This window comes from Podarcis gaigeae (genome assembly GCF_964106915.1).
Source record: "Podarcis gaigeae genome assembly, chromosome: 2".
Taxonomy (NCBI): Eukaryota; Metazoa; Chordata; class Lepidosauria; order Squamata; family Lacertidae; genus Podarcis; species Podarcis gaigeae.
The window spans coordinates 110,470,976-110,495,498 of record NC_139679.1 but is presented as its reverse complement, the minus strand read 5'-3'; the positions used below and the strand labels follow the sequence as shown (position 1 = coordinate 110,495,498).

The window sequence follows — 24,523 nt, the reverse complement described above, 5'->3', positions numbered from 1 at the left end:
ATTATTATCCCACTCACTCACTCTCACACACAATCCGTCTGTAAGAATGGCAAGTATACACTATTTGGTTATAATAATGGCCACCCTCAGTCTTCATATGCCCAATCATATGTGCAGAGCCTCCAGCCACATGAACTGTGTATCATGATAACAGGTCCTTTGTCTCGAAAGCCCACGAAACTGGGGAGGTGCATGCATCTACTGTATTTGGATGCTGGTGGATTGTATCACTCTGACCCAGTCTTTAAAAAAATAAAAGTAACATAAACTATTTAAATATATGAAATATAATTAATGACAGGAAGCATTTCCATAGCCCCCTTCACCCATTTTTCTGGATTGGTGTACAACATCATTATCGTCACTTAATCCTGCAGTGGAAATAACACCAGCGATTCCAAAAACAAAGAGCTGCTTTGGAGAAGGCCTCACCCCTCCCTCCCTCCCTCCCTCCCTTCTTCCTGCCTTTGGTCTCCTCTCCATCTTTTCCTCTTTCTCCCTCCACCATCCAGCCATCCATGTCCCCATCTCCTCTCCCCTGAAACTCACCAGATTTCTCCGAGGGTCCCGGGAGGGGATGCTCAAAGGTTGCAGGGAGGGATGCAGGAGACAGCTTGACCAGGTCAACTGTCCATCTTCCTCCGTCCATCCTGACCAGGTTTGCAGGTTCAACTTCTTCAGGAGCACAGAAGTCAGGGCAAGTTGTAGTTTCCTGGGAGGAAGGAAGAAGTCAAGGGAGTTTCAGAGCCCCAAAGGGCCACAATAAATGTAACAATGTGTACCCCTTTAAATCCTTGAGTATGCTTCTAATAAAGAAGTTATGGTAGCCTGTGCTTTATGAAACTGGCTATTTTGCAAGTTGCCACCTCCCAATTGGGGCAGAAATACAGCTAATATGGGAATCACAAAGATACAGCAGAAAGCTAGAACATGAGTCGCCACATGATGCAAATGGCTGCATGTAACATGCACAACTAACACAATGTAACAGAACGCGGTAGGCATCAGAACTTATTCAGCAGAAAATGCCAGTGCTTGTTGCGCATGTGTATTATAATAAAATGAGGCAATGATGAATATCAGGAACGTGAAAATCCAAAGGGACTTTTTTAAGGAGGCGGGGGAAGCAAGAAAAATTTAGATTCTTTTGGCAAAAATAAGCATTAAAACAAGGAACTGCTGGTTAAAATATGTAAGAGGTTTTTTAAATCACACCATTAGGAAATCATTATACGAAGTTTGGAATAGATACAAAACACTGGTTGAACGTAAAACCCTGTGGTGGCTTTTTCCATTGGAAGCCTTTGCAGTAAAAAATAAAAACATGGGAAGTGAACGGGCAACATACAAAGACCTGTTAATGGAAGTGGATAACAAATTAAAGGTAAAGCCATTTGAAGAACTGAGAGAAAAATTAACTGATTGATTGCAGTATCACCAATTGCAGGATGTATTCAGAGAAGATAGCAAGAGAACTGGGTTTGGTAGCATCAAATAAAAACTACAGACTGAATTGTTGCGTAGTAAAAGGAAAACACTGTCGAAAATGTACACGCTATTATTGGAGTGGCACACAAAGGATGACGAGGTAAAAAGTGTTATGATCAAATGGGCACAGGATTTGGGACATAATATTGATTTTGAAGAATGGAAAATATTATGGACCAAAACCATTAAATTCACAGCATGTATGACCCTCAAAGAAAATCAAATGAAGATGATGTATTGATGGTACATGAGACCGGCCAAACTTGCAAAAATGTATAGAAATCAGGATAAAAACTGTTGGAAATGTAAGGAAAAGGAGGGGAATTTCCTCCATATGTGGTGGGCGTGTACTAGGGTGAAAACTTATTGGGGTACAATTTACAATGAAATAAAAAAGATCTTTAAATACAATTTCAGTAAAAAACCAGTTATTTTTGTTAGGTCTAATTGAAGATGAAATTTTTTAAAAAGATGTGAATCTATTTATGTGTGCCACAACAGCCGCAAGGATTCTTCTGGTTCAGAAATGGAAATTACAGGAGATTCCAAGATTGGAAGAATGGCAGAGTAAGATGGTGGAATACGTAGAGTTAGCAAAGCTGACGGGGAAGATCCGGAATCAGCGCGACAAACTGTTTCAAAAAGACTGGAGCAAATTTATATTATATATGAAAGAATATTGTAAACATCTGAAAAGGTTTGTAGCTTTGGGTTGAAATCTTTCATAATGACAATATATGAATGAATGAATGAATTTATTACGGTCATAGACCAGAAAAAACAACAACGATAGTTTACAAGGGGAGTAATGGTGTCAATTAAAAATTGTAAAGTTATACATAAAATCAATATACATATGCACACACACACACACACACATGCACACACGCACTACAATGTATGTATAGACTTAAAAAATGAGGGGGCTTGTCCAGGGGTCAAGTCTTTTACTTTTTTACAGCTAATGCCCTCCGCTTGATCGCAGCCGCAGAAAATTTGGCCACTTTCAGTGTTACTTCTGGGTTTTTATCTCCTAGTAGGATTTTCAGCCGCTGAGATTCAGATCGACCTGGAAATTTCTGAACGATAGGGGAAATAAACAGTGACCTGATATCCCCATAGAGGTCGCAGTGTAGCAACACATGTGAAACCGTTTCCACCTCTTTCAGACCACATGGGCAGACTCGTTCAGCATAGGGTTTGCCCACGTATCTGCCCTTTAGTAAGGCAGATGGCAGTACATCAAATCTGGTAAGGGTAAACGCCCGCCTGTATTTTGCGATTTGTAAATCCAGCAAATATGGTGTTAGATTGAACCCTTTTCCATAATCTTGGATGGCTGGATATTTATCTATCTTGCTCATATGGTCCTGAAGCTCTACATCTCCTATTCGCTGGCTCACCATCCTTTTAGCCTTTTCAAAACCTGAGGCTATAAGTTCTTGTGGGGAAAGCCCCAGGCCCTTCAATTTTTCATAGAGCAACAATCTCCATTTAGACTGGAACGGGTCTAATAGAGTCAATGGAGCCACTCCCACTGGGAAAAATATGAGTTTTAGCCAGAAGTGAATCTTCAGGATCCATATCCTGGCAATGATAGGGAGTTGACCTACCTCCAGCCTAATGGCTGTGTTGGAAACACAGGTAGGTAACCCTAGTAGGGAGTGGTAAAATTTAGTTTGTACAGATTCCAGGGACTTGAGTTTTTGACAGTTAAATATCTGGGTGCCATACATCAGTTGTGGAAGTATTTTTGCGACAAAGACCTGGGAGGCAGCAGGAACATATTGACCTCCTTTTCTATAGAAGAATCTTATGATAGCTCTGGAAGATCTTTGCGCATTTGCCATGGAATTCTTAATCTGATGGCACCAGGATCCCTTCTCATCAAAGATTATTCCAAGATATCTAAAGGATGTTACTTGCTCAATAGGTTGGTTATTAATTTTCCATTTATGTCGGAGTTTTCTCTTGGAGAACACCATAATTTTTGATTTAGTGTAATTTATTATTAGGTGTTCAGCTTCGCAATACTCTGTAAGAGCTCGTAAAAGTTTTCTTAGACCCACACAAGAGAAGGAAATAAGTGCCGCATCATCTGCGTACAAAAGGACTGGGATTGGTATATTATTTAGGTTTGGGGGATGAGTACTTGCATCCTCCATCTTTCTGACTAAGGAGTTTATGTAGAAATTAAATAGAATAGGGGCAAGAACACAGCCTTGCTTGACACCATGGAAACTTTGGATTTCCTTTGATAGGTTCCCATAACGGTCACATCTAACACGGATCCGAGTGTTTTCATGTAGTCTACGGATAAGAAGCAAAAGACGTCTGTCGATGTTTGTGGCACTTAATTTTTCCCAAAGTCTGTGCCGGGGTATCAAATCGAAAGCTGATTTGAAATCTATAAAGGCTACATAGAGGGAGCCTCCTTTCTTTGAGGTGTATTTCTCCACTAGATGTTGCAATACCAGTCCTTGGTCTAAAGTTGATCTAATGACAATATAAGGAACTGATTTGCATTTAATAAGAGGAAATATAAAAATAAGAGAGAAGGTAAAATAGCGGCTATAGAAATGCTAAGTATAAGGTAAATATGTACGAAAGTCAGAATGAGGGGCGAGAGGAGGTCGATGCTCGGACAGAGCGATGTTTCAGCTTCTTGATTTATGTATGGATATTGTGATTACAAAAAACTGAAAATGTAATAAAAATTATTTAAAAAACAAGGAACTGCTGAGCAAAAAGAGAACAGGAGCATGCGCAGAAGTGGTTGCGGAGAGGGGAGGAGCCTTCAAGGGTCCAATAACTAACCCAAAACAACACAGAAGACTACCTGTCGATTGTGGTCCACCACTTGGACATCTCTGATGTACTGTACTGTATATGATTGGTGGAAATTCAAATGCTTTGTTTGGCATTACATATATAAATATCACTGCCTGGAACACCAGGCAGGGTTGCAGTTTTGTGGAACGATCAAACTGTAACCTATTGCTTTGCAATGAACAATGTTAGACTCCTAACTACTCCTGTTTCTGAGTTTTATTGGTGTAAACTGAAGAGATAAGTGATTTTCTGGCTTACAACAGTCTGAGAGTAGATTCCATGGAACATACAGGAGCTTTTGCCATTAGTAAACAACTTAGATGGCAAGTTCTCAAGAGAAGCACTTTGGAGCACTGCTTGCTTGCTCATGCTATGTGTGCTTGCACCTCGAGGACAACATGCATATTTACACCCTCATAGCCAACAAAAGAGTGGCGAAAGCTGTACTGGGGTGCAATTTCAAAAATGATAGAATGATCTCGATACGAATCCAAGGCAGACCTTTTAACATCACAGTAGTCCAAGTTTATGCACCAACTACTGGTGCTGAAGAAACTGAAATTGACCAATTCTATGAAGACTTACAACACCTTATAGAAGTGACACCAAAGAAGGATGTTCTTCTCATTATAGGGGATTGGAATGCTAAAGTAGGGAATCAAGAGATAAAAGGAACAACTGGCAAGTTTGGCCATGGAGATCAAAACGAAGCAGGGCAAAGGCTAATAGAGTTCTGCCAAGAGAACAAGCTGGTCATCACAAACACACTCTTCCAACAACACAGGAGACGACTCTACACATGGACATCACCAGATGGGCAGCATCAAAATCAAATTGATTATATTCTCTGCAGCCAAAGATGGAGAAGCTCTATACAGTCAGCAAAAACAAGACCTCGAGCTGACTGTGGCTCAGATCATCAGCTTCTTAGAGCAAAATTCAAGCTTAAACAGAAGAAAGTAGGGAAAACCACTGGTCCAGTAAGATACAATCTACGGTAAATCAAATCCCTTGTGAATACACAGTGGAAGAGAGGAACAGGTTTAAGGATTTAGATTTGGTGGACAGAGTGCCTGAAGAACTATGGATGGAGGCTCGGAACATCATACAGGAGGCAGCAATGAAAAGCATCCCAATGAAAAGGAAATGCAAGAAAGCAAAGTGGTTGTCCAATGAAGCCTTGCAAACCGCAGGAGACAGAAGGCAAGCAAAATGCAAGGGAGATAGTTAAAGATACATGAAATTGAAAGCAGACTTCCAACGAATAGCAAGGAGAGACAAGAGGGACTTCTTAAACGAGCAGTGCAAAGAAATAGAGGGAAACAATAGAATGGGAAAACCAGAGATCTGTTCAAGAAAATTGGAGATATTAAAGGAACGTTTTATGCAAAGATTACCATAATAAAGGACAAAAGTGGTAAGGACTTAACAGAAGCAGAAGACATCAAGAAGAGGTGGCAAGAATACACAGAGGAATTATGCCAGGAAGATATGGATGTCCCATACACCCCAGGTAGTGTGACTGATGACCTTGAGCCAAACATCCTGGAGAGTGACGTCAAACGGGCCTTAGCACTGCTAATAACAAGGCTAGTGGAAGTGATGACATTCCAGTGGAATCTTACAAGATGATACTGTTAAGGTGCTACACTCAATATGCCAGCAAGTTTGGAAAACTCAGCAGTGGCCAGAGGATTGGAGAAGATCAGTCTAGAACGCAATCCCAAAGAAGGGCAGCGCCAAAGAATGCTCCAACTACCGCACAATTGCGCTCATTTCACACGCTAGCAAGGTTATGCTTAAAATTCTACAAGGCAGGCTTAAGCAGTACGCAGACCGAGAACTCCCAGAAGTACAAGCTGGATTTTGGAGGGGCAGAGGAACCAGAGACCAAATTGCAAACATGCGCTCAATTAGGGAGAAAGCTAGAGAGTTCCAGAAAAACATCTACTTCTGCTTCATTGACTACGCAAAAGCCTTTGACTGTGTGGACCACAGCAAACTATGGCAAGTTCTTAAAGAAATGGGAGTGCCTGACCACCTCATGTGTCTCCTGAGAAATCTCTATGTGGGACAAGAAGCAACAGTTAGAACTGGATATGGAACAACTGATTGGCTCAAAATAGGGAAAGGAGTACAACAAGGCTGTATATTGTCTCCTTGCTTATTTAACTTATATGCAGAGGATGAGATGGTTGGACAGTGCTCTCAAAGCTACTAACATGAGTTTGACCAAACTGCAGGAGGCAGTGGAAAACAGGAGTGCCTGGTGTGTTCTTGTCCATGGGGTCACAAAGAGTCAGACATGACTAAGTGACTAAACAACAACAACAACGTCCAATCAGCATTCCCTAATGTAGAAGCAATTCTGAGAATGTTCCTCTGAATGATGATTGCAAATTGCCATTTGTAAAGATCCGTTTCTTGACTGAAGAGGATAAAAAATGAATTTGGAACAACAATGTCTCAAGATAAATTATGTTACTTCAGCCTCATGTACATAGAAAGTGACAAGTTAAGCAGTTTATCATTTGATGATATCCTCGGTGACTTTGCTTTGGCAAAGGCAAGAAGGAAAGTATTGTAATTTAGATCATGTTTCTGTACTGTTTGTATACACAGTACACAATGAATCATGATAAAATTATACAGTTGAATGGGTATTGGTTAGATGCAGTAATACAATTAGTCCTGTAAAATAATTTTTATGTACAGGTGTGTATAGCATTGCTATTATTTGTAATGCGACATACTACTAGAAATACTGTCTTTTACACTCACTAAGTGTAACAGGGTACAAAGGTCTGCTGTCCCAATGAAGAATGTGGACTATTATGGTAATATTGATACTGATATAAAAAAATGCATTGTATTAACTACAATTGCATTGTACAGGTTATAACAATTAATTTCATGTTAATAATGCTATTTATAATTATTAGTAGTTTGCATCATATATAATATTAATATTAATATATTCATATTTCATATTAATAAAGCTATTTATTATTAGTGGTTGTCTGCACTGTATATTTACACCTATTATTATAGCAAGTTTCTAGGACTAGATTAGGAGTCTTTGTAAATTGTGTTTCTAAAGGAACTTTTGTTATTGCCAAATGCCAATGTGTTTGCATTATTAAGTTTGTTATAAATAACAAAATCATTTTAAGTTACAGCTTAATAATTATTTCACTATTAATATACTTCATAATTGTATTTCAGTTCAACAATTACCTTGAGAAAATACATACTCTGTTATCTGCAAATGGTTTTAGATACCTATTAGGTCCATAAATTACCACACAGCCTATATTCAACACAAAAAACAGTGACAATTTGTTGTTGACAAAAGACAGCTGGACATATAAAGGGCCCCATTACCTCCAGTAGCTTAGGGCCTCATCAAACCTCAATCCGGCCCCGGCCCCACTACTTTATGCAAGGAGTTCAAGAACAAAGAGCTCTTTGGAGGAGGCCTCAGCCCTTCCTTCTTCCTGCCAGGACCCCCCTGCCTTTGTTTTCCTCCCCATCTTCCCCTCTTTCTCCCTCTGCCATCCAGCAATCCATGTCCCCATCTCCTCTGCAAAACAGAAGACTTGGATATTTTTGGTGTTTCTTATTTTGTTGGAAGCCGCCCAGAGTGGCTGGGGAAACCCAGAAAATGGGGGCGGGGTATAAATAACAGATTATTATTACTATTATTACTACTATGGCGAGGCTGGTCTGCAATGCCCAACCCTCTCCCCTTTCCCGCCTCCTTCCCTGCAACTCCCTTTGCACCAGATCTGGGCAGGAAGAAGATTCTCTCTTTCCACAGTGGAACCCCCCCCCCCAACCTTCAAGGCCCTATTAAGAGAAACAGCTCCCTTTCCTCCCTTCTCTTCTTCTCCCCGTCCCGGGGCTTCTCATCCTGGACCCCCCACCCCTTGCCAAGCCCCTTCCCTCCTTCCCCGCCGCTGGCTTTGCTCTCACCCGAAATCCTGGAGATGGTGGCAGCGACCCTGGGCAGCGGGGGCAGGAATGGGAGCCCCCGCCTGGGAGGCAGGATATCTGGGGGAGGGATAATTGCAGTAACCAGCCAATGGGGAGAGAAGGGAGGGAACCTGGGCTTCGAGTACAGAGGCTCGTTGCTGCTAGAGAGAGACAGAGAAAGAGAGGGTGGGGCTGCTCCATACTGATTTGAGAAAGGGGGCGCGGCTTAATTAGAACAGCTGTCCCGCCCCCTCTGCCGTCGTGCAGTGTCCTTGTCCTGCAAGGAATCCGGTGAGTGCAAAGCGCCTCGGGGTGCAGCAAGCTTTGGGGGGGGGGGGTGCAATGCAATACCCATAATTAGGGTTGGGGGTGGAGAGAGAGCAGGCAGGGAAGCGGTGGGTCAAGTGTGGGGGTATTGCAGCTCCTTCATCCTGGTTGCAAATAAGAGATGGGGCCTCTCCCTGAAGTTTCTCTCTCTCTCTCTCTCTCTCTCTCTCTCTCTCTCTCTCTCTCACACACACACACACACACACACACACACACACAGAGAGAGAGAGAGAGAGAGAGAGAGAGAGAAACATTCGTCTGCATGCACACACAGATCACATGAAGACCCCTGTAGTTTGATCAAGCCCATCTAGTCCCTGTTAGAATCATAGAGATGGAAGGACACCCTGAGAGTCATCTAGTCCAACCCCCTGCAATGCAGGAATCCCAGCACTGTCTCCTCATGGTGGCCAAGCATGCGAGGAGCCCAAGAACATCTCTCCCCTCCGACGGCTTCCAGGAAACCTTATTCAAGTAAGCATAATAATATTAATATTACAACCACTCATCTGGCTGGGTTTCCCCAGCCACTAGGGCAGCTCCCAACAGAATATTTTTTAAAAACCAATGAAACATCAAACATTAAAACTTCTCCATACAGGGCTGCCTTCAGATGTCTTATAAAAGTCAGATAGATGCTTATTTCCTTGACATCTGACAGGAGAGCATTCCAGAGTGGGTGCCACTACCAAGAAGGCCCTCTGCCTGGTTCCCTCTGCCTGGTTCCCTGTCGGCTTCTGTCAAAGAAGCAGAATCAGGAAGTTTTTAATGTCTGATGTCTTATAATGTTTTTATATTTTGCTGGAAGTCATCCAAATTGCCTGGAGAATAATAATAACAGAAGTAATTATACCACTTTTTCAATCTGAAAAATTATTTGTACCAGTGCATTTGGGAGCATCAGAATAACTTGAGGTAATATATTCATACAAAACCTTTCCTCCCGATTCATTGCAATCCTACCAGCTGAATTTGATCCGAGTCCTGGGATAACTCAGTTGGTAGAGCATGAGACTCTCAGGGTTGTGGGTTCGAGCCCCACCTTGTCAAAAAGATTCCTGCATTGCAGGGGGTTCGGCAGCTAGATGACCCACTTAGCCCCCTCCAACTCTTTCATTCTGTGTCTATGAACCTCACTTATTCACAATGAGGGCAACACCACAATTTTCTATTAAGCAATTTTTTCCTTTTTTTGCCTTTATAAAACTTTTTGCCTTTATAAAATTGGAGAGTGAAAGAAGGAGGAATCTCAGGGTGGGCTTTTTTTGTGGGGGCCATGACTTTTCTGGTCAGTGGGCAGGAGGAGCTTGGGTCTGTGGGACATGAAATTCGTAGCAGTCAGGTACAACATTCCTAGAGTGGACATGCTAGGGGATGCTTTGTACAACCCAGGAGAAAACTTCCTGTTTCCGCCTGAGCTGGGACAAGCGCTTCCTCTACATGTGACTTGAAATAGGTGTGGCCTATTCTGGGTGTGCTTCATTCTTTCTTCTCCATTTTGTTTTTTTCTATGTGTTAGGAAAAGTGACTGCTGAGTCGCAATCACTTGGGACTAACTCCCTTAGATTATAGTTTATGTATAGATATAGATATACTTTTGTAACATAAGCCTGCCTTCAGGAATCTAATTGTGAACTGAATGAAAATGAATAAACTACCTGTATACTGATTTTAATAAGATTGTCGTGTCTACACTTTTAAAGAGGGATAACAAGGGATCTTATCAGGAATCTTAAATAGTGAGGCTCAGATGGGCCTGCAACAAGCGTACCGCTGTGCAAATTTGAAAAGGAGAATGTTTGAATTATGCTAAGATATAGAACTTGTTTAACGCAAGTTAGTATGGATATCATCAAATAATATATCCTCTCCTGCCTTTCTAAACATTCCCACAGGTCAGTCGCTAGCTAGAGATCTGCCATCCCCTTGTCTCGGTCCAGATTTGGGTCTCTGCCTCCTGGGATTTTAGACACACATGTAGACTTATGAGGCTTTGCCCTCAGGTGGGAAAAATATTGCACCTGGGAAAGAGAAGTGGGAGTCAACAGACACTCAAGGAATAGTTTCAGAGAAAAGGCTTTTTATTTCTACCATCCATGAACTGGTAGAAGGAGCAAGTGTGATAAGTCACAAAAAGCATGCACGAAGTTGACAGTCCTGTGCACAAGCATATATACCCCTTTCCAGGTCTCTCCTCCTTTCTCCTCCTTTTCCAGGAGTCATGCCCCATGAGTTCCTCTGAGCATGAACAGAAAGCTGTCTTGGGACTATTGGACTCTTCCCAGGAAAGGGGGAATGAGAAGCCGAGGGGGTGGGTCGAGGAGCCCTGGTGGTTCAGCATGTCCAAGGTGTTGCAACCAAATGAGATAAGATTCGTTTCTCAGGCCTGAGTATTCTTGGCAATGACAGAGCCTATTCATTAGCCTTTAAAAGTAACATTTTGCCTTTTGCCACAGCATCTTGTGAGAAAAGCAGAGAAGAGCAGAGAAAAGCTGTTTTGGATTTTTAGAAGACAAAAGGAGTTTTGGTTACAGATAGGTAGCCGTGTTGGTCTGCCATAGTCAAAACAAAAAATTCCTTCCAGTAGCACCTTAAAGACCAACTAAGACCAACTAAGTTAGTTCTAGGTATGAGCTTTCGTGTGCATGCACACTTCTTCAGGAGTTTTGGACAGTTTTGAGGCCTGGTTGATTATTGAAGCCTGGGGTGATTTCACAAACAGGATTTGGGTATTCTGTCCCTTCACACACACAGTCGCCACATGCTGACTGCAGCAGGCAATGGCTCCCTCGCATGTGTGAACAGCCATTGGGGGTCACTCTGAAACATCACAGAGATTGGGCATTGCTTTGACGAATATCCTACAACCAACCACCTCCTGAGCCCTCTGGTCTCTCCCACTGCCAATAAAAATAAAATACTTGTTTACCTGACGTTGACACAAAAGCTCACATACTATAGAAATGAATGAAATGCTTATTTCTTTCCTGCTTTCCTTCCCTCTCTCTTCCCACTTTTCTTCCCCCCCCCCCCAACTCCATATTGCCTAGAACAGTACTGTCTCACTCTGAATAGGACTGACTTGTTTGAAGGATTCTGTGACTTGAAAACAGAGACTCTGGGTGTACCCAAGAATTTAATAAAAACATTTTAAAAAACAAGTCTCTCTGGAGCAGTTACAGAAATCTCAGTATGGTGCCTATCTGTTATTCTGAAATGTGGGCTGCAGTACAAAATAACAATTTTTGTGCAGCCTGGGCCCATTCATATTTATTTAGGAATCCCATTTGGTATTTTAAGGAACGGGATCAATGGTTTCATGACCCACTTCTTAAAATGTATGAAGTACCTTACAGCAAAAAAAGCCTAATGACTCTTCTGGGTAACTGAATGAATTATTTTAATAAAAATTTAAATGGAGAGCATATTTTCCATTGTCATATTTAAACAAACATGGCTCCACTCCAACCTCACTTGCTTTGACGAATATCCTGCAATCAACCACCTCCTGAGCCCTCTGGTCTCTCCCACTTCCAATAAAAATAAAATACTTGTTTACCTGACGCTGACACAAAAGCTCACATACTATAGAAATGAATGAAATGTTTATTTCTTTCCCGCTTTCCTTCCCTCTCTCTTCCCACTTTTCTTCCCCCCCCCCAACTCCATATTGCCTAGAACAGTACTGTCTCACTCTGAATAGGACTGATTTATTTGAAGGATTCTGTGACTTGAAAACAGAGACTCTGGGTGTACCCAATAATTTAATAAAAACATTAAAAAAACAAGAGTCTCTCTCATCCATTAACATTCTTCAGTGCAGCTTCATTGGAAAACCATGGAATGCGATCCTGCAAAGGGCCAGTCTAGGTATTAGGGCTGCCACTTTTTTTGCACCTAAGAGGCAGACAATATGCAGTAGGTAAATAAGATACTTTAGGTTGTAGTTGAGGAAATTTCCTCTACGCCAGCAAAAAAAAGCCCCCAAACATACTCCACAAAGCACATAGTAAACATGCTGCATACATGTTATCTATTGCCTTATAACATGCCCTGTATGGAGCAGTTACAGAAATCTCAGTATGGTGCCTATACCAGTTTTTGTACAGCCTGGGCCTATTCATATTTATTTAGGAGTCCCATTCGGTATTTTAAGGAGCGGGATCAAGGGTTTCCTGACCCACTTCTTACAATGTATGAGGTAGCTTACAGCAAAAAAAGCCTAATGACTCTTCTGGGTAACTGAATGAATTATTTTAATATAAATTTATGAAGCAGGACCTGGAGGAATTTTACCCTTATGCTTCTCATATAATCAGTTATACATATAATCAGTTATCTATGTCAGAAAACGGCGTGCCTAATTGGTTTACGACCCCAATTAGGCGCAGTTCCTTGAATGGCAGCCCGGCACTCTTCCGTCTGCGACCCCTCTGCTGGTCCCCCTCTGTTAGCCACAAGCGCAGAGTAAACACAGCGGAAAGCTGTTGCTTCTCGGTGTATAAGAACCAAACACACCTAGGCGTCTGTGTGTTTCTTTATAGTCTTTATTACAGCAGTAAAATCAATAAATCTCAGATTTCCCCTGGACTGCTAGCAGCCATGGCCACCGTCTCCTTCGGAAGCAGAGACGGAACAGTGAGGAACTGAAGCCTTATTTACCTAGGGATCCATCAGCCTCGCCATCCCCGGACCTTGGAGGGAACAAAAGTACCAGGAAAGCAAAATCTTCTTTGGAGAAAAAGTTTATTGAAATCTGTGCACAGAGACAATCTGTGCGCAGAGACAACCAGCAGGATAGCTCCTAAGAACTGGTTGTGTCTCAAGACACTTCAGCAGACTTTCTTATACTTTTCTGAACACTCTCCCCCCTCCCATACCCTTTACAGACTTTCCCTATCAGCTGGCAAATGTTCAACTTCTTGCTAAACATTCCTATCATTCTGCTGGCTAAGCACTTCCCCATACGTGTCTTTCTACTAGCTAAGCACTCCCCCTCCCCTCTTGCTTGTACGTGTCTTTTCTCATCTTTGCATTAGTAAGCATAAGGCAGGAAGGGGGGGGGCCTCCTCAGCAGGCCTGGTTAAATCTGCAAACAGCAGCTAAAATGTTTTTGCAAGCTAAGAAATGGACTTTTGACCCGCCAGACAAATTTAGCAAACACTCACTGGCGGTGTGCTAACTGTCTAGCCGAAATTTGCAGAAGTAAGATTAGCACAGGATTAGCACAGGAATGTCCTGCAGATAGTACTTGAGAGCAATCTTTCTTAGGTGCAAAATACAAAGCACAGGGAATACTGAGAGAAATCCTTCCCATCTCCCTTCACTCCCTCCTCTTCTTTTGAACAATCTATTACTTAGATTCGTTCTGGGGTAGGGGTCTATATTCTCTCATTACAGCAATTACACGAGGTCCCATCATGCGAGACATCATCTTTTCCATCATATTCTGCAAGCATTGCATCAAGCAGGGAATACAAAAGCAGAGAAGCAAAAGGATTATAAGTGACCCTACTATTAATACCATAATATTCCTGATCCAACTACCATCGGGCAGCCAAGAATATAACCAATTCCATGGATCACCTTCTGTAGTTTTTAGCGGGTTTTCAGCTATCATTGTTTCCATGTGGTCAATTGTGGCCGAAATGCTGACATTATTATCTGGGATAAACATGCAGCAATGAGAATGAACTAGCGCACAAACTCCTCTCTATGTTGAAGATGTTACCAATGGGAATTCCCTGTAGCACCAAACCTGGCCTTTTAGCATAGGGTGGTATGTGCATACACAGCCAACAATTGGAAAGATTTAACATTGTGGTGAACTTGAACATATCCTTGATATAAATATTGTCTTTCCACATCTTATGATAATTTTCTCCTTGTGATATTTTACTCAATAATCTAGTCCCCATCTGACCATGTTCACCAGGTGCAGTACCTTCCTTGTCTCCTGCAACTAGGAGAACGAGGAACACTAGGAGGATCATCAAGGGGATAGAAGGATCGGGCCGTCGTCTCCCGCAGAGCCTATGATGCTCATGCCAGCAGAAAAAGAGACACATCCATGTGACAAGGGCAGTTGTAATAACTCCCATCCACCATCCCCAATCACTCCATGGTTCCTCCCAGCAATATTCAGGGGGTGTGCTCATTGTTGAAGAGCCCACTGATACTCGTGCCCGATTACCTGTTGAGCCTCAAGGATGAGGGCCCACCGGTGAGCTGATGCTCCCACTATGTGGGTCAACTTTTCTACTAACCCTGTTGGGTGGATTGAACTTTCGTGCTGCCTCCCTACTGACCAGAGCATATGGAAGCTGAAATCCTGGGGTGGCAACTCTTACTGGCACTTGTTCAGCAATTTCAATGCACACCTGGTTAAGGCTCCCACCCCTGCAACACTTGCATTAAGATAGGTTCCGTCCCATCTAACGCCTGGATTAAGAGTAGGACCTGGTCTATCAAATGAGGTTGGTACAGTGCTCTACCCCCCAGATAACAGTTGACTACCCTCCCACAACAGCAAGAGCGGTCCAGAACTCGATAGATTTCAACCGTCTCTGCAACTTCCCGTATGAGCACTATCCACACGTGCTGGACAGTGGTGTGGGAGAGGAGCCACAACGGGGCAGTGGGGTGTTTCAATACGGCAATCTCATCAATCCCCAGTTTCCAATAGCCAAAGAGTACGCCATCTTTTACCACCGGCAAGACGAACCATTCGTAGCAGAGGCCAGCAGGCCAGTAGGGGCGGTGTGGCTCAGTGGGATCAGGGCTGTGGGGCATAGAGCAGATAACAGAAAAAAAGAAAAGAGAAAGTCCTTATGAAAGTATTAAATGTCCTGGTGGACTTCCTGGATTAGTCCCGGCACGGGTTTTCACGTTGGGGACGCTGCCCGCGGGCGCCCCTCCCATCCAATTCTTCAGCTGTGCGTAGAGATATCAGCTTCCGGTGTGATATCAGCAGAGCGGTCGTCAGCGGAGGGTCTGGAGATGGTCAGCCAAAGGGGTTAATCAGGATTTAGTTGCATAGTCCAATCTGTAGCGGTCACTCTGGTGTGGTGGACCCAAGGGGTGATGCCGGCGACTTTCACGGCAGTGGGTGTGGAGAGCAGGACGGTATAAGGTCCCTTCCAACACGGTTGTAGTGGCGTCCGTGCCCAATCTTTTACCCACACTTCATCACCTGGCTCGAACTGATGCAGCCAACACACAGGGGTTGCGAGCCTGGGTCCACCTGTCGAGACAAAAGAAAACTCGGAAGAATGTCTGGACATAATTATTCAATTGCATATCCTGACCAACATGTGGGGACAACATTCTGACATATGGGACCGGTCTCCCAAGCACAATTTAATGGGAGATTGCGGACCCTGAGTAATGCCAGGGGTAACATTGTCACCCAATTAGACCCAGTTTCCTATGTCAGCTTGGATAGCTGATTCTGGGGTCTGCGTGCTGTATGCAACTTTCAGTTGATTTGTAGTGCCTTGGCCAATTCCTGCAACATTAAATGAACAAAGGCTGGTTCATTGTCACCAGGTTTAGGGCTTTGGTGAGCGCAGTTAATTCTGCCAGCTGGGCCGATGTTCCAGGCGGGAGTGGCTTTGCCTTGATCACCTGGTCTTCCAGGGCTACCACTGCATAACCTGCCTTCCGGTGTCCAGCCTCAATGAAGCTGCTTCCATCCATAAACCATGATGGCCACTGGGGGTCTGCTTCATCTTTAAAGTCAGGTCTGCTAGAGTACACCTCATCCATTACTTCAATGCAGTCATGCGTGGGCTCCCCACCTTCTCCTACCGGTAATAGGGCAGCTGGGTTGAGGGCTGTGGTGACTTGGAATTTCTAACGCGGATGTAATAATAGCATCTGATATTTCCTCATTTTAGCCTGGGAGAGGAAATAGGTGCCTCTCGGCAGATGGCATGCTGATTCTTTCCTAAGTGGCCTCGCCCTCCTCCCCGGGCGGTTCCTCCTAACGGTGGACCTCCCGTCCTCAGGGCCATCAACTTCTTTGCCTGGTACTTCTCCTCTTTCTTCTGGGCCTCTTCCTCCCTCTGATTATAAGTGGTCTGGGCTAGTTCCAGCATCCATTCAAGGGTGTGGCCCATAAAAAAACCTTCATGTTTGTTTGTTTGTTTGTTTTTTAAATGTTCCTGCGGATATCGGGCACTGCCTGGGCTACAAAGGCCACTTTGAGAATTGGGGCGTTGGCAGCCTCCAGGGGCCTCCTCTGTCCCTTGCACTATTTCTCTGGCCTTCACAAAGTTGGTGAGTTTTCTGGCTGCCCTCCTCATGCCATTTAAAATATTCTGGCGATAAGTGGTGAGGGTATTTTGCCCTCCAGTGGTCTGATTTGCTGGGTTTTCTTCAACTGAAGGGTTTTGGTTCCTCCAATTACAAACTTCTGCACTAGAGAAGGGGACATGTTGAACTGTATAAGTTCTATTGGGCACCACCCCATCAGGTCCCGCGGGGGCCAGAGGGTCATACACTCTGCGGAGAGGCATCACTCTGGCCGCGCCCTTCTCCTGTGCTTTATGTGCCCTATGGAGGGTCACACTTTTCACTGCCTTCCCCACTCTTTCTGCCACTTTCTTCTCTGTTCCCCTATACATCCCGCTGTTTTTAACAAATGGGGACTGACGTCCACTTCTCCTGCATAAGGTTCCACATACTTCCTCAAACGTTCTGCCTGTTCTTATTATCATCTGTCCACTTAACTAATCTTTTTTACAAATTCCTCATCCTCACCATCCTCTTCTCTTTCCTCCCTTTCTTCATCTTTGTCCAGGTCTAACAATGCATTGTCCACGGGATTGGGGGCTGGGTCATCTGCTCCCTGTGGCGGGGGTGGTGCCAGGGCTGTTGCCGGGGCATAAGGCGGTGGGGGCATTAAAACTTTATCTTCTTCCCTCTCTGAATCCTGGAGGACTGGGGGTTGTCCTCCTGTCTTCCTGACTGAGCAGATACGGCTGCCTGAGACTTTTTGGCAGCATGACTTCAGCCGGGGGGGGGGGGGTTCTTTTCCACATTGGTCTTCCATGTGGAGATGTAGGGGATTTGATCAGAATGGACATTCAAAATGTTCTGATATAATTTTCTACCTGTTAAGAGATAGTATATTTGTATAGACATGTAATTTTTTTTAATCAATAAAGAATATGAATTTTAAAAAAGGTTGTAATTAACTTAATCTTCATTAGATCTGTTTTTAGCACAAGCATATGCCACTTCCACTGCCCATCTTCCTTTTTAAAAAAAAGATATTTATTTTGATTTTATGTAATAAAACAAATATTGCAATCGAACAAAACAGAAAAAAATGCAATAAAGAGCAATATAATAAAAAACACAATAAAGAGCCTATAACAGAAAAAATAAGAAAGAACAGAAGATAAAAGAAAAAAATTAGTTTTTGGATTCTTATCTTTATAACCCTCTTTCCTGACTTCCTCACGTCTCCCTTTCCTGCATTCCCCTTTACACAATCAAATTCAGCAGCTCCTTACCCTCTTTCCAATCTTAATCAATATTATAAATTTCAACCTATTATGTCTTCGATTTTCCCTTTCTTTTTAAATCCATTTTCACATGTTCTTTATAACTTAATCCCTTTATATCATTTTGTTTGGTTTTGACATAATATTACTCTGGCCTTTACACCCTTTTCTTTTAAAACATTTTTGCATTTTTCTTTTTACCATGTCACTAATGCCATGTTATCTTTCTATCCGACATCATTTTAACATTCAAACATTTTACAATGCTTTTGGAGATATTCTTTGAACTTCTTCCAGTCCTCTTCCACCGACTCTTTTCCCAGGTCTCAGATTCTGCCAGTCATTTCTGCCAGTTCCATATAGTCTATCACTTGCATCTGCCATTCTTCCAGAATGGGCAAATCTTGTGTCTTCCAATACTTTGCGATGAGTATTCTTGCTGCGGTTGTTGCATACATAAAGAATGTTCTATCTTTCTTTGGCACCAATTGGCCGACAATGCCCAGAAGGAAGGCCTCTGGTTTCTTAGGAAAGGTAAGTTTAAATACCATTTTTAGTTCATTATAGATCATTTCCCAGAAAGCCTTAACCTTTGGGCATGTCCACCAAAGGTGAAAGAATGTTCCCTCAGTTTCTTTACATTTCCAACATTTGTTATCAGGCAGGTGATAAATTTTTTCAAGCTTGACTGGGGTCATGTACCACCTATAGATCATTTTCATAATATTTTCTCTTAAGGCATTACATGCCGTAAACTTCATATCGGTGGTCCACAACTTTTCCCAGTCAGCAAACATAATGTTATGACCAATGTCCTGTGCCCATTTAATCATAGCTGATTTAACTGTTTCATCCTGAGTATTCCATTTTAACAGCAAGTTGTACATTCTCGAAAGTATCTTAGTTTAGGGTTCTAGCAATTCTGTTTCTAATTTCGATTTTTCCACCTGGAAGCCTATTTTTTATCCAAGTTAAAGGCCTCTCTAATTTGATGATAATGTAACCAGTCTTGCACTTTATCTTTTAATTTCTCAAAACTCTGCAATCTCAATGTGTCTCGGTCTTGTTCTAATATCTCCCAATATTTCGGCCACTTGGCCTCCATATTGAGTTTTTTCAAAGCCTTGGCCTCCATAGGTGATAGCCACCTTGGGGTCTTGTTTTCCAATAGGTCCTTATATCTTGTCCAGACATTAAACACAGCTTTCCTGACAATATGGTTTTTGAATGCTCTATTAGCTTTTACCTTGTCATACCACAAATATGCATGCCACCCAAAAGCATTATTGAACCCTTCCAAGTCCAAAATGTCAGTGTTCTCAAGAAGTAGCCAATCTTTCAACCAGCAGAATGCTGCTGATTCATAGTACAACTTCATGTCTGGCAGGACAAACCCCCCTCTTTCTTTAGCATCAGTCAATATTTTAAATTTTATTCTGGGCTTTTTGCCCTGCCAGACAAATTTAGAGATATCTCTTTGCCACCTCTTGAAACAATCCATCTTGTCCACAATCTGTAAAGTTTGAAACAAAAACAACATTTTTGGCAATACATTCATCTTTATAGCAGCGATCCGGCCCAACAAGGAAAGCTTCAATTTTGACCAAATTTCTAGGTCTTTCTTGACTTCTATCCAACATTTCTCATAGTTATCTTTAAATAAATTCAAATTTTTAACCGTCATGTTAATCCCTAGGTATTTCACTTTCTTAACCACAGTTAAGTCTGTCTCCTTCTGAAACTTTTCTTTTTCTATTGTTGTCAAATTTTTCTCTAAAACCTTAGTTTTTTGTTTGTTCAATTTAAATCCTGCCACATGACCAAATTCTTGAATCAATTCTAACACCCTTTTCGTACTGGATTCTGGCTCCTGTAATGTCAACACCAAATCATCTGCAAAAGCCTTAAGTTTGTATTGTTTAGCTCCGACCTTAATTCCTTGGATCAGCTGGTCCCTTCTAATCATGTTCAAAAGCACCTCCAGGACCGAAATAAATAACAATGGAGAGATAGAGCATCCCTGTCATGTTCCTTTTTCTATTCTGAACTCTTTTGACACCACATTATTAACTATCAATTTTGCTTTTTGTTCTGAATAATTTGCTTCTATACCATTTTCAAACCCCCGTCCCACTCCATTCCCTTATGATTTTTCTTCATAAAATTCCAAGAAATATTGTCAAAGGCCTTCTCCGCGTCAATAAAAATTAAAACTGCTTTTGTATTAATATTTGTTTGCAATAACTCCAAAATGTCAATAATGTTCCTTGTATTATCAGAAAGATGCCTGCCTGGGAGAAAGACTGCCTGATCTTTATGTATCACTTCAATTAAAACTCTTTTTAGTCTGTTAGCTAAAATATCTGCAAAAATTTTGTAATCCACATTTAAAAGGGATATGGGACGGTAGTTCTTGAGTTGTATCTTTTCAGATTCAGATTTTGGTATTAATGTGATGAAAGCTTCTTTCCACGACTCCGGCGCCTTCTTTCCCTCCAGAATCTCATTGCACACCTTTAATGGTTGAATTAAATAGTCTTTCAAAGTCTTGTAATACTTGGAGGTTAATCTGTCCGGTCCTGGAGATTTGCCTAATTGCATATTTTGAATGGCACCTTCAATCTCCTGTTCTGTTATTTTATAGTTCAATATTGTCTTATTTTCTTGAGATATTTTTTGTAATCCATTTATTCTTAAGAATTGGTCTATCACAGTCTCATTCTGTGGCCCCTGAGTATAGAGTTGCTTGAAGTATCTCTGGAAGCACTTTCTGATCTCCACAGGATTCTGGATGTTTTTTCCTTCCACCTCAAGATTTGTAACCGTGTTCAACTTCTGTCTTTTTTTTCAACTGCCACGCTAGCAGTTTCCCACATTTATTTGCTGATTCAAAAGTCTTTTGTCTCATTTGCTTAATTTTCCACTCAATTTCCTTATTTGTCAATTTCAAATATTGTACTTGATTTAATTTCTCTCAGAATCTCCTGTGACTTTGGTTTCGATCTTAATTTTTTCTCTCCTTTTATTTTCTCCAAGATTTTATCTTTTTTCTCATTTTGGGTTCTCTTTTTTATAACATTCTGTTGTATCAGAAACCCCCTCATGACCGCTTTACTTGCATCCCAGATTACTCTTCTTTCAACTGTAGTTTTCAAATTTACTTCGAAGTAGTCTCTCAAGGTCTTTTGGGCCTTCTTAACAATCTCATGGTCTCTTAATAGGGTGTCATTCATCTTCCATCTGAAGGAACCAGTTAATGTTAGTTTCATTTCCATCTTCACGGCGTTATGGTCGGAGCAAGTTTTGGGGTAGATTTCCACCTTTCTAATCTTCGGTGCCAGTCCTCTAGTTGTCCATATTTGGTCAATTCTAGTCCAGGTCATTTGGCTTCAGAGAAAAAAGCCCCTTCTCTCCCTAAAGGATTTTTTGTTCTCCAAATGTCAATCAAATCCATATTGTCAGCTAGATCAAAAAAGGTTTTAGGTAGTCTGCCATCTTTTGTTATGTTTTGTCTTTGTGCCTTGTCCATATTTGTGGATACCACCCCATTCATATCGCCCATCATGATAATATTGTTGTAGTCCATATAATCCAACATTGTCTCATGCAACTTCTTGTAAAATTCCAACTTCCCCTCATTTGGTGCATAAATTCCTAAAATCAATTTTTTTTCTCCTTGTATTTGCATTTCAATTGCCACAATTCTTCCTTGCTCATCTTTAAAAAGGAATTTTGGTGTTAGGCTCTCTTTTGCATAGATAACAACTCCTCTCTTCTTCACTCTGTCAGATGAAATAAATTCTTGGCCTAACCTCTTGTTGATTAAAACCTTCCGATGGAGCCTAATCACATGCATTTCCTGTAAACAAATTAAGTCCAATTGTTCCTTTTTTAATATGTGAAAGATCTTCTTCCTCTTCTGAGGGGAGTTACAGCCATGAATGTTCCAGCTTAATAGTTGCAGAGTCATGTTGCAGTATGTCTATTTTCCTCCTACTGCTCCCAAGAGTTCTTCTCCTTTTGGCAGTGGTATCACTTTCTCCTGCACGTCGAGACCCAAAGGTGTAAGTAATGAACTCAAAGGTTCAAATCCTGAGGCTCCTGGTTCTTTTTCAGTCCCTTTCTGAAGGTCTTTTCCGTAGTTACTCAAAAAATTATCCTTGTCTTCAACTGTTTTGATTTTAACTTTTTTCCCTCTAAAGTTAAAAGATAGTCCCTGGGGGAACTCCCATCTGAAGATGATTCCGTTGCTTCTCAGTAGTTTTACCAAATTTCCATAGTTGGATCTAAGCTCCAGAAGATGTTTCAGGATATCCTTGTAAATTTCCACTCTAAAGTCCTGGATCTCAAGAGTCTTTTGAAAATGTGCACCCAGAATCTTATCTCTTTCTTCTTTCGTTCTGAGGGAGATCAGGCAATCTCTTGACCTGACCTTCCTCCCTCCCCTTCCAAGTCTGAATGCACTTATAATTTTAAAGTCTTTGTCCTCTTCCAATGACCAAAATTCTGAAAACTCTTTTGTCAAAAACTCAATTAAGTCCTCCTTTTCAAGCTTTGGAACTGACCTCAATCTCAAATTATTTTCCCTAGATTTTAGATCAATCATAGACAGATGTGCCTGGTGTTCACCAATCTGTTTGCGCATAGGTCTGATTTCCTATTGCACGGCCTCTACTTTCTGTTTGGCCTCCTCATCTGTTTGACGGTTTGCTGTAGTGGCTTCCAATAGCTTCCCAGTAGATTCTGCATTTGACTTAACTTGCTGAGTCAAATTATTAACACTGGCTGTGTTTTGATCAAGTTTAGATGATTGGTCCGCCACCTGCTTGCTTAGGCCATCTAATTTTTCAAAAAATTTATCTAGCACTGTAGTAAAGTCTCCTCCTGTGGCCATTCCTTCAGGCCTTATTTGTTCTAAATCTTCCTCTTGTGCCACAGGGATAGCAGGAACAGATGACCTGCGCAGCTGTGAGATTATGCTAGTCTGTTGTGTTTTGGCTTTGACTGATCTTGTCCTCCCTCTCATTCCACTGCTGTCTATGTGTCAAGGTCAGTCACACGGTTTGCAGTTCCCATGGAAATTCCCAAGTCCAAAGATGGGGAAAAAACCCCAGTCGTAGCACCACTTCAATCTTCCTCTAGAGGGACACAATGTTTATCTCAAAAGTCACAATTTATACAGTCTCAAATTAGAAAATGTCCCTTCAAGTTTATAACAGTTGCAAATGTTCAGCAGACCTAACAGATCCTCTACTTTGCAGAGTTAATCATAAAAAATTACAATGTCTCCAGAAAGCGCGAGTTGCAGTTTGACAGTTCCTACAGCCTGACAGCTCTAGTAGCCTGGCAGCCCGATCTCCAGGAATTCAATAAATTAAAATATTTATAAATCCACACAAGAAGAGGGAAAGCCAAATTCTTCCTCTTCCACCTTAAAATAAGGTGAGGTTCTATGTCTGATGTTCAGATAGCAGTTTTTTAAAGCGTAGATCTAGGCAAAAGCAAATTAAGCGTCGTTGCTTTGAACTTCCACTGCCCATCTTCCAATAAAGAGTAGCAAGCACATGTATCCTGTAGGTGCGCTTGGCTCTTCCTGTTCGATGCCGCTAAGACTCCTCCCCTAACGAAACAACAGCCACCTTTTAAGCACGCCGACCGTCCCTCCACCATGAGGCACATGAGAGATACACGTGCAGGGACCACTAGGGGCGCATCAGAAGATGGCTGACAATAGCATCTCTCCGACCCACACGAGGCTGTGATGGGAGTAAATAGCCTCCCTACCACCCCCCCAGGATTGGGGGGGGACTGCCCTTGCCTGCTGTGCCCTATACCACCCCGAATTTGTGGGGATGGGGGCACTAGGCAAAATGCCCTCCTGTGGGATTTTGGCGCTCCTGGACGCCGTCTCTGATCCGTGCCACTAGCTGCAAGAACTTCAAAAGAAACAATTTGGATGAAGCCAATGCACATATTTCAAGGAAGAAGGGAGAGTAAAGACTGCTAACAGAAGAGTTCTCTGATAAAACAAGACGAGTCGGAGGAACAAGTATAAATCATGAGAAGATACGCCAAGACTCGGTATGGCAAAGGGACTGATGGGGGAGGGGGAAAAAACTTTCCTTTCTTTCCCTTATGTGATTAAACAAGAATCCCCCCCCCCACAAGTCAGAAATGTCGTTTTAAGGACTTAAGCTGTGGATTTAAGGTTGTGTGGAGATAAACGTTCGAACCAAAGCATGTTTTAAGAAGAGCGTGGAATGTATAAGGCTTTGGAATGACGCAGTTAAAAATTCCGTCGCCATATTGGGAAGTTCTGTCAGAGGACTTACGTCTGAGAGGAGAAATAGAGAAATAGAGCTGTTTTTATATTGTGGGTGAAACTCCTC

The 24,523-nt window shown here is 42.1% G+C and overlaps 1 protein-coding gene and 1 long non-coding RNA gene across 2 annotated transcripts in view; both read right to left on the bottom strand.

Annotated features, from left to right (window-relative positions):
* Positions 1-24,523, bottom strand: part of LOC310838113 — a 76,860-nt gene that overhangs the window by 7,890 nt on the left and 44,447 nt on the right. The gene's annotated exons all lie outside the window — the stretch shown is intronic.
* LOC310837695 (uncharacterized protein) overlaps positions 1-24,523 on the bottom strand; it is a 46,709-nt gene that overhangs the window by 3,024 nt on the left and 19,162 nt on the right. The window contains exon 2 of the mRNA XM_083724686.1: positions 550-712. Within this exon, the coding sequence (XP_083580812.1) occupies positions 550-712 (163 nt within the window). The remainder of the gene's footprint in view (positions 1-549; positions 713-24,523) is intronic.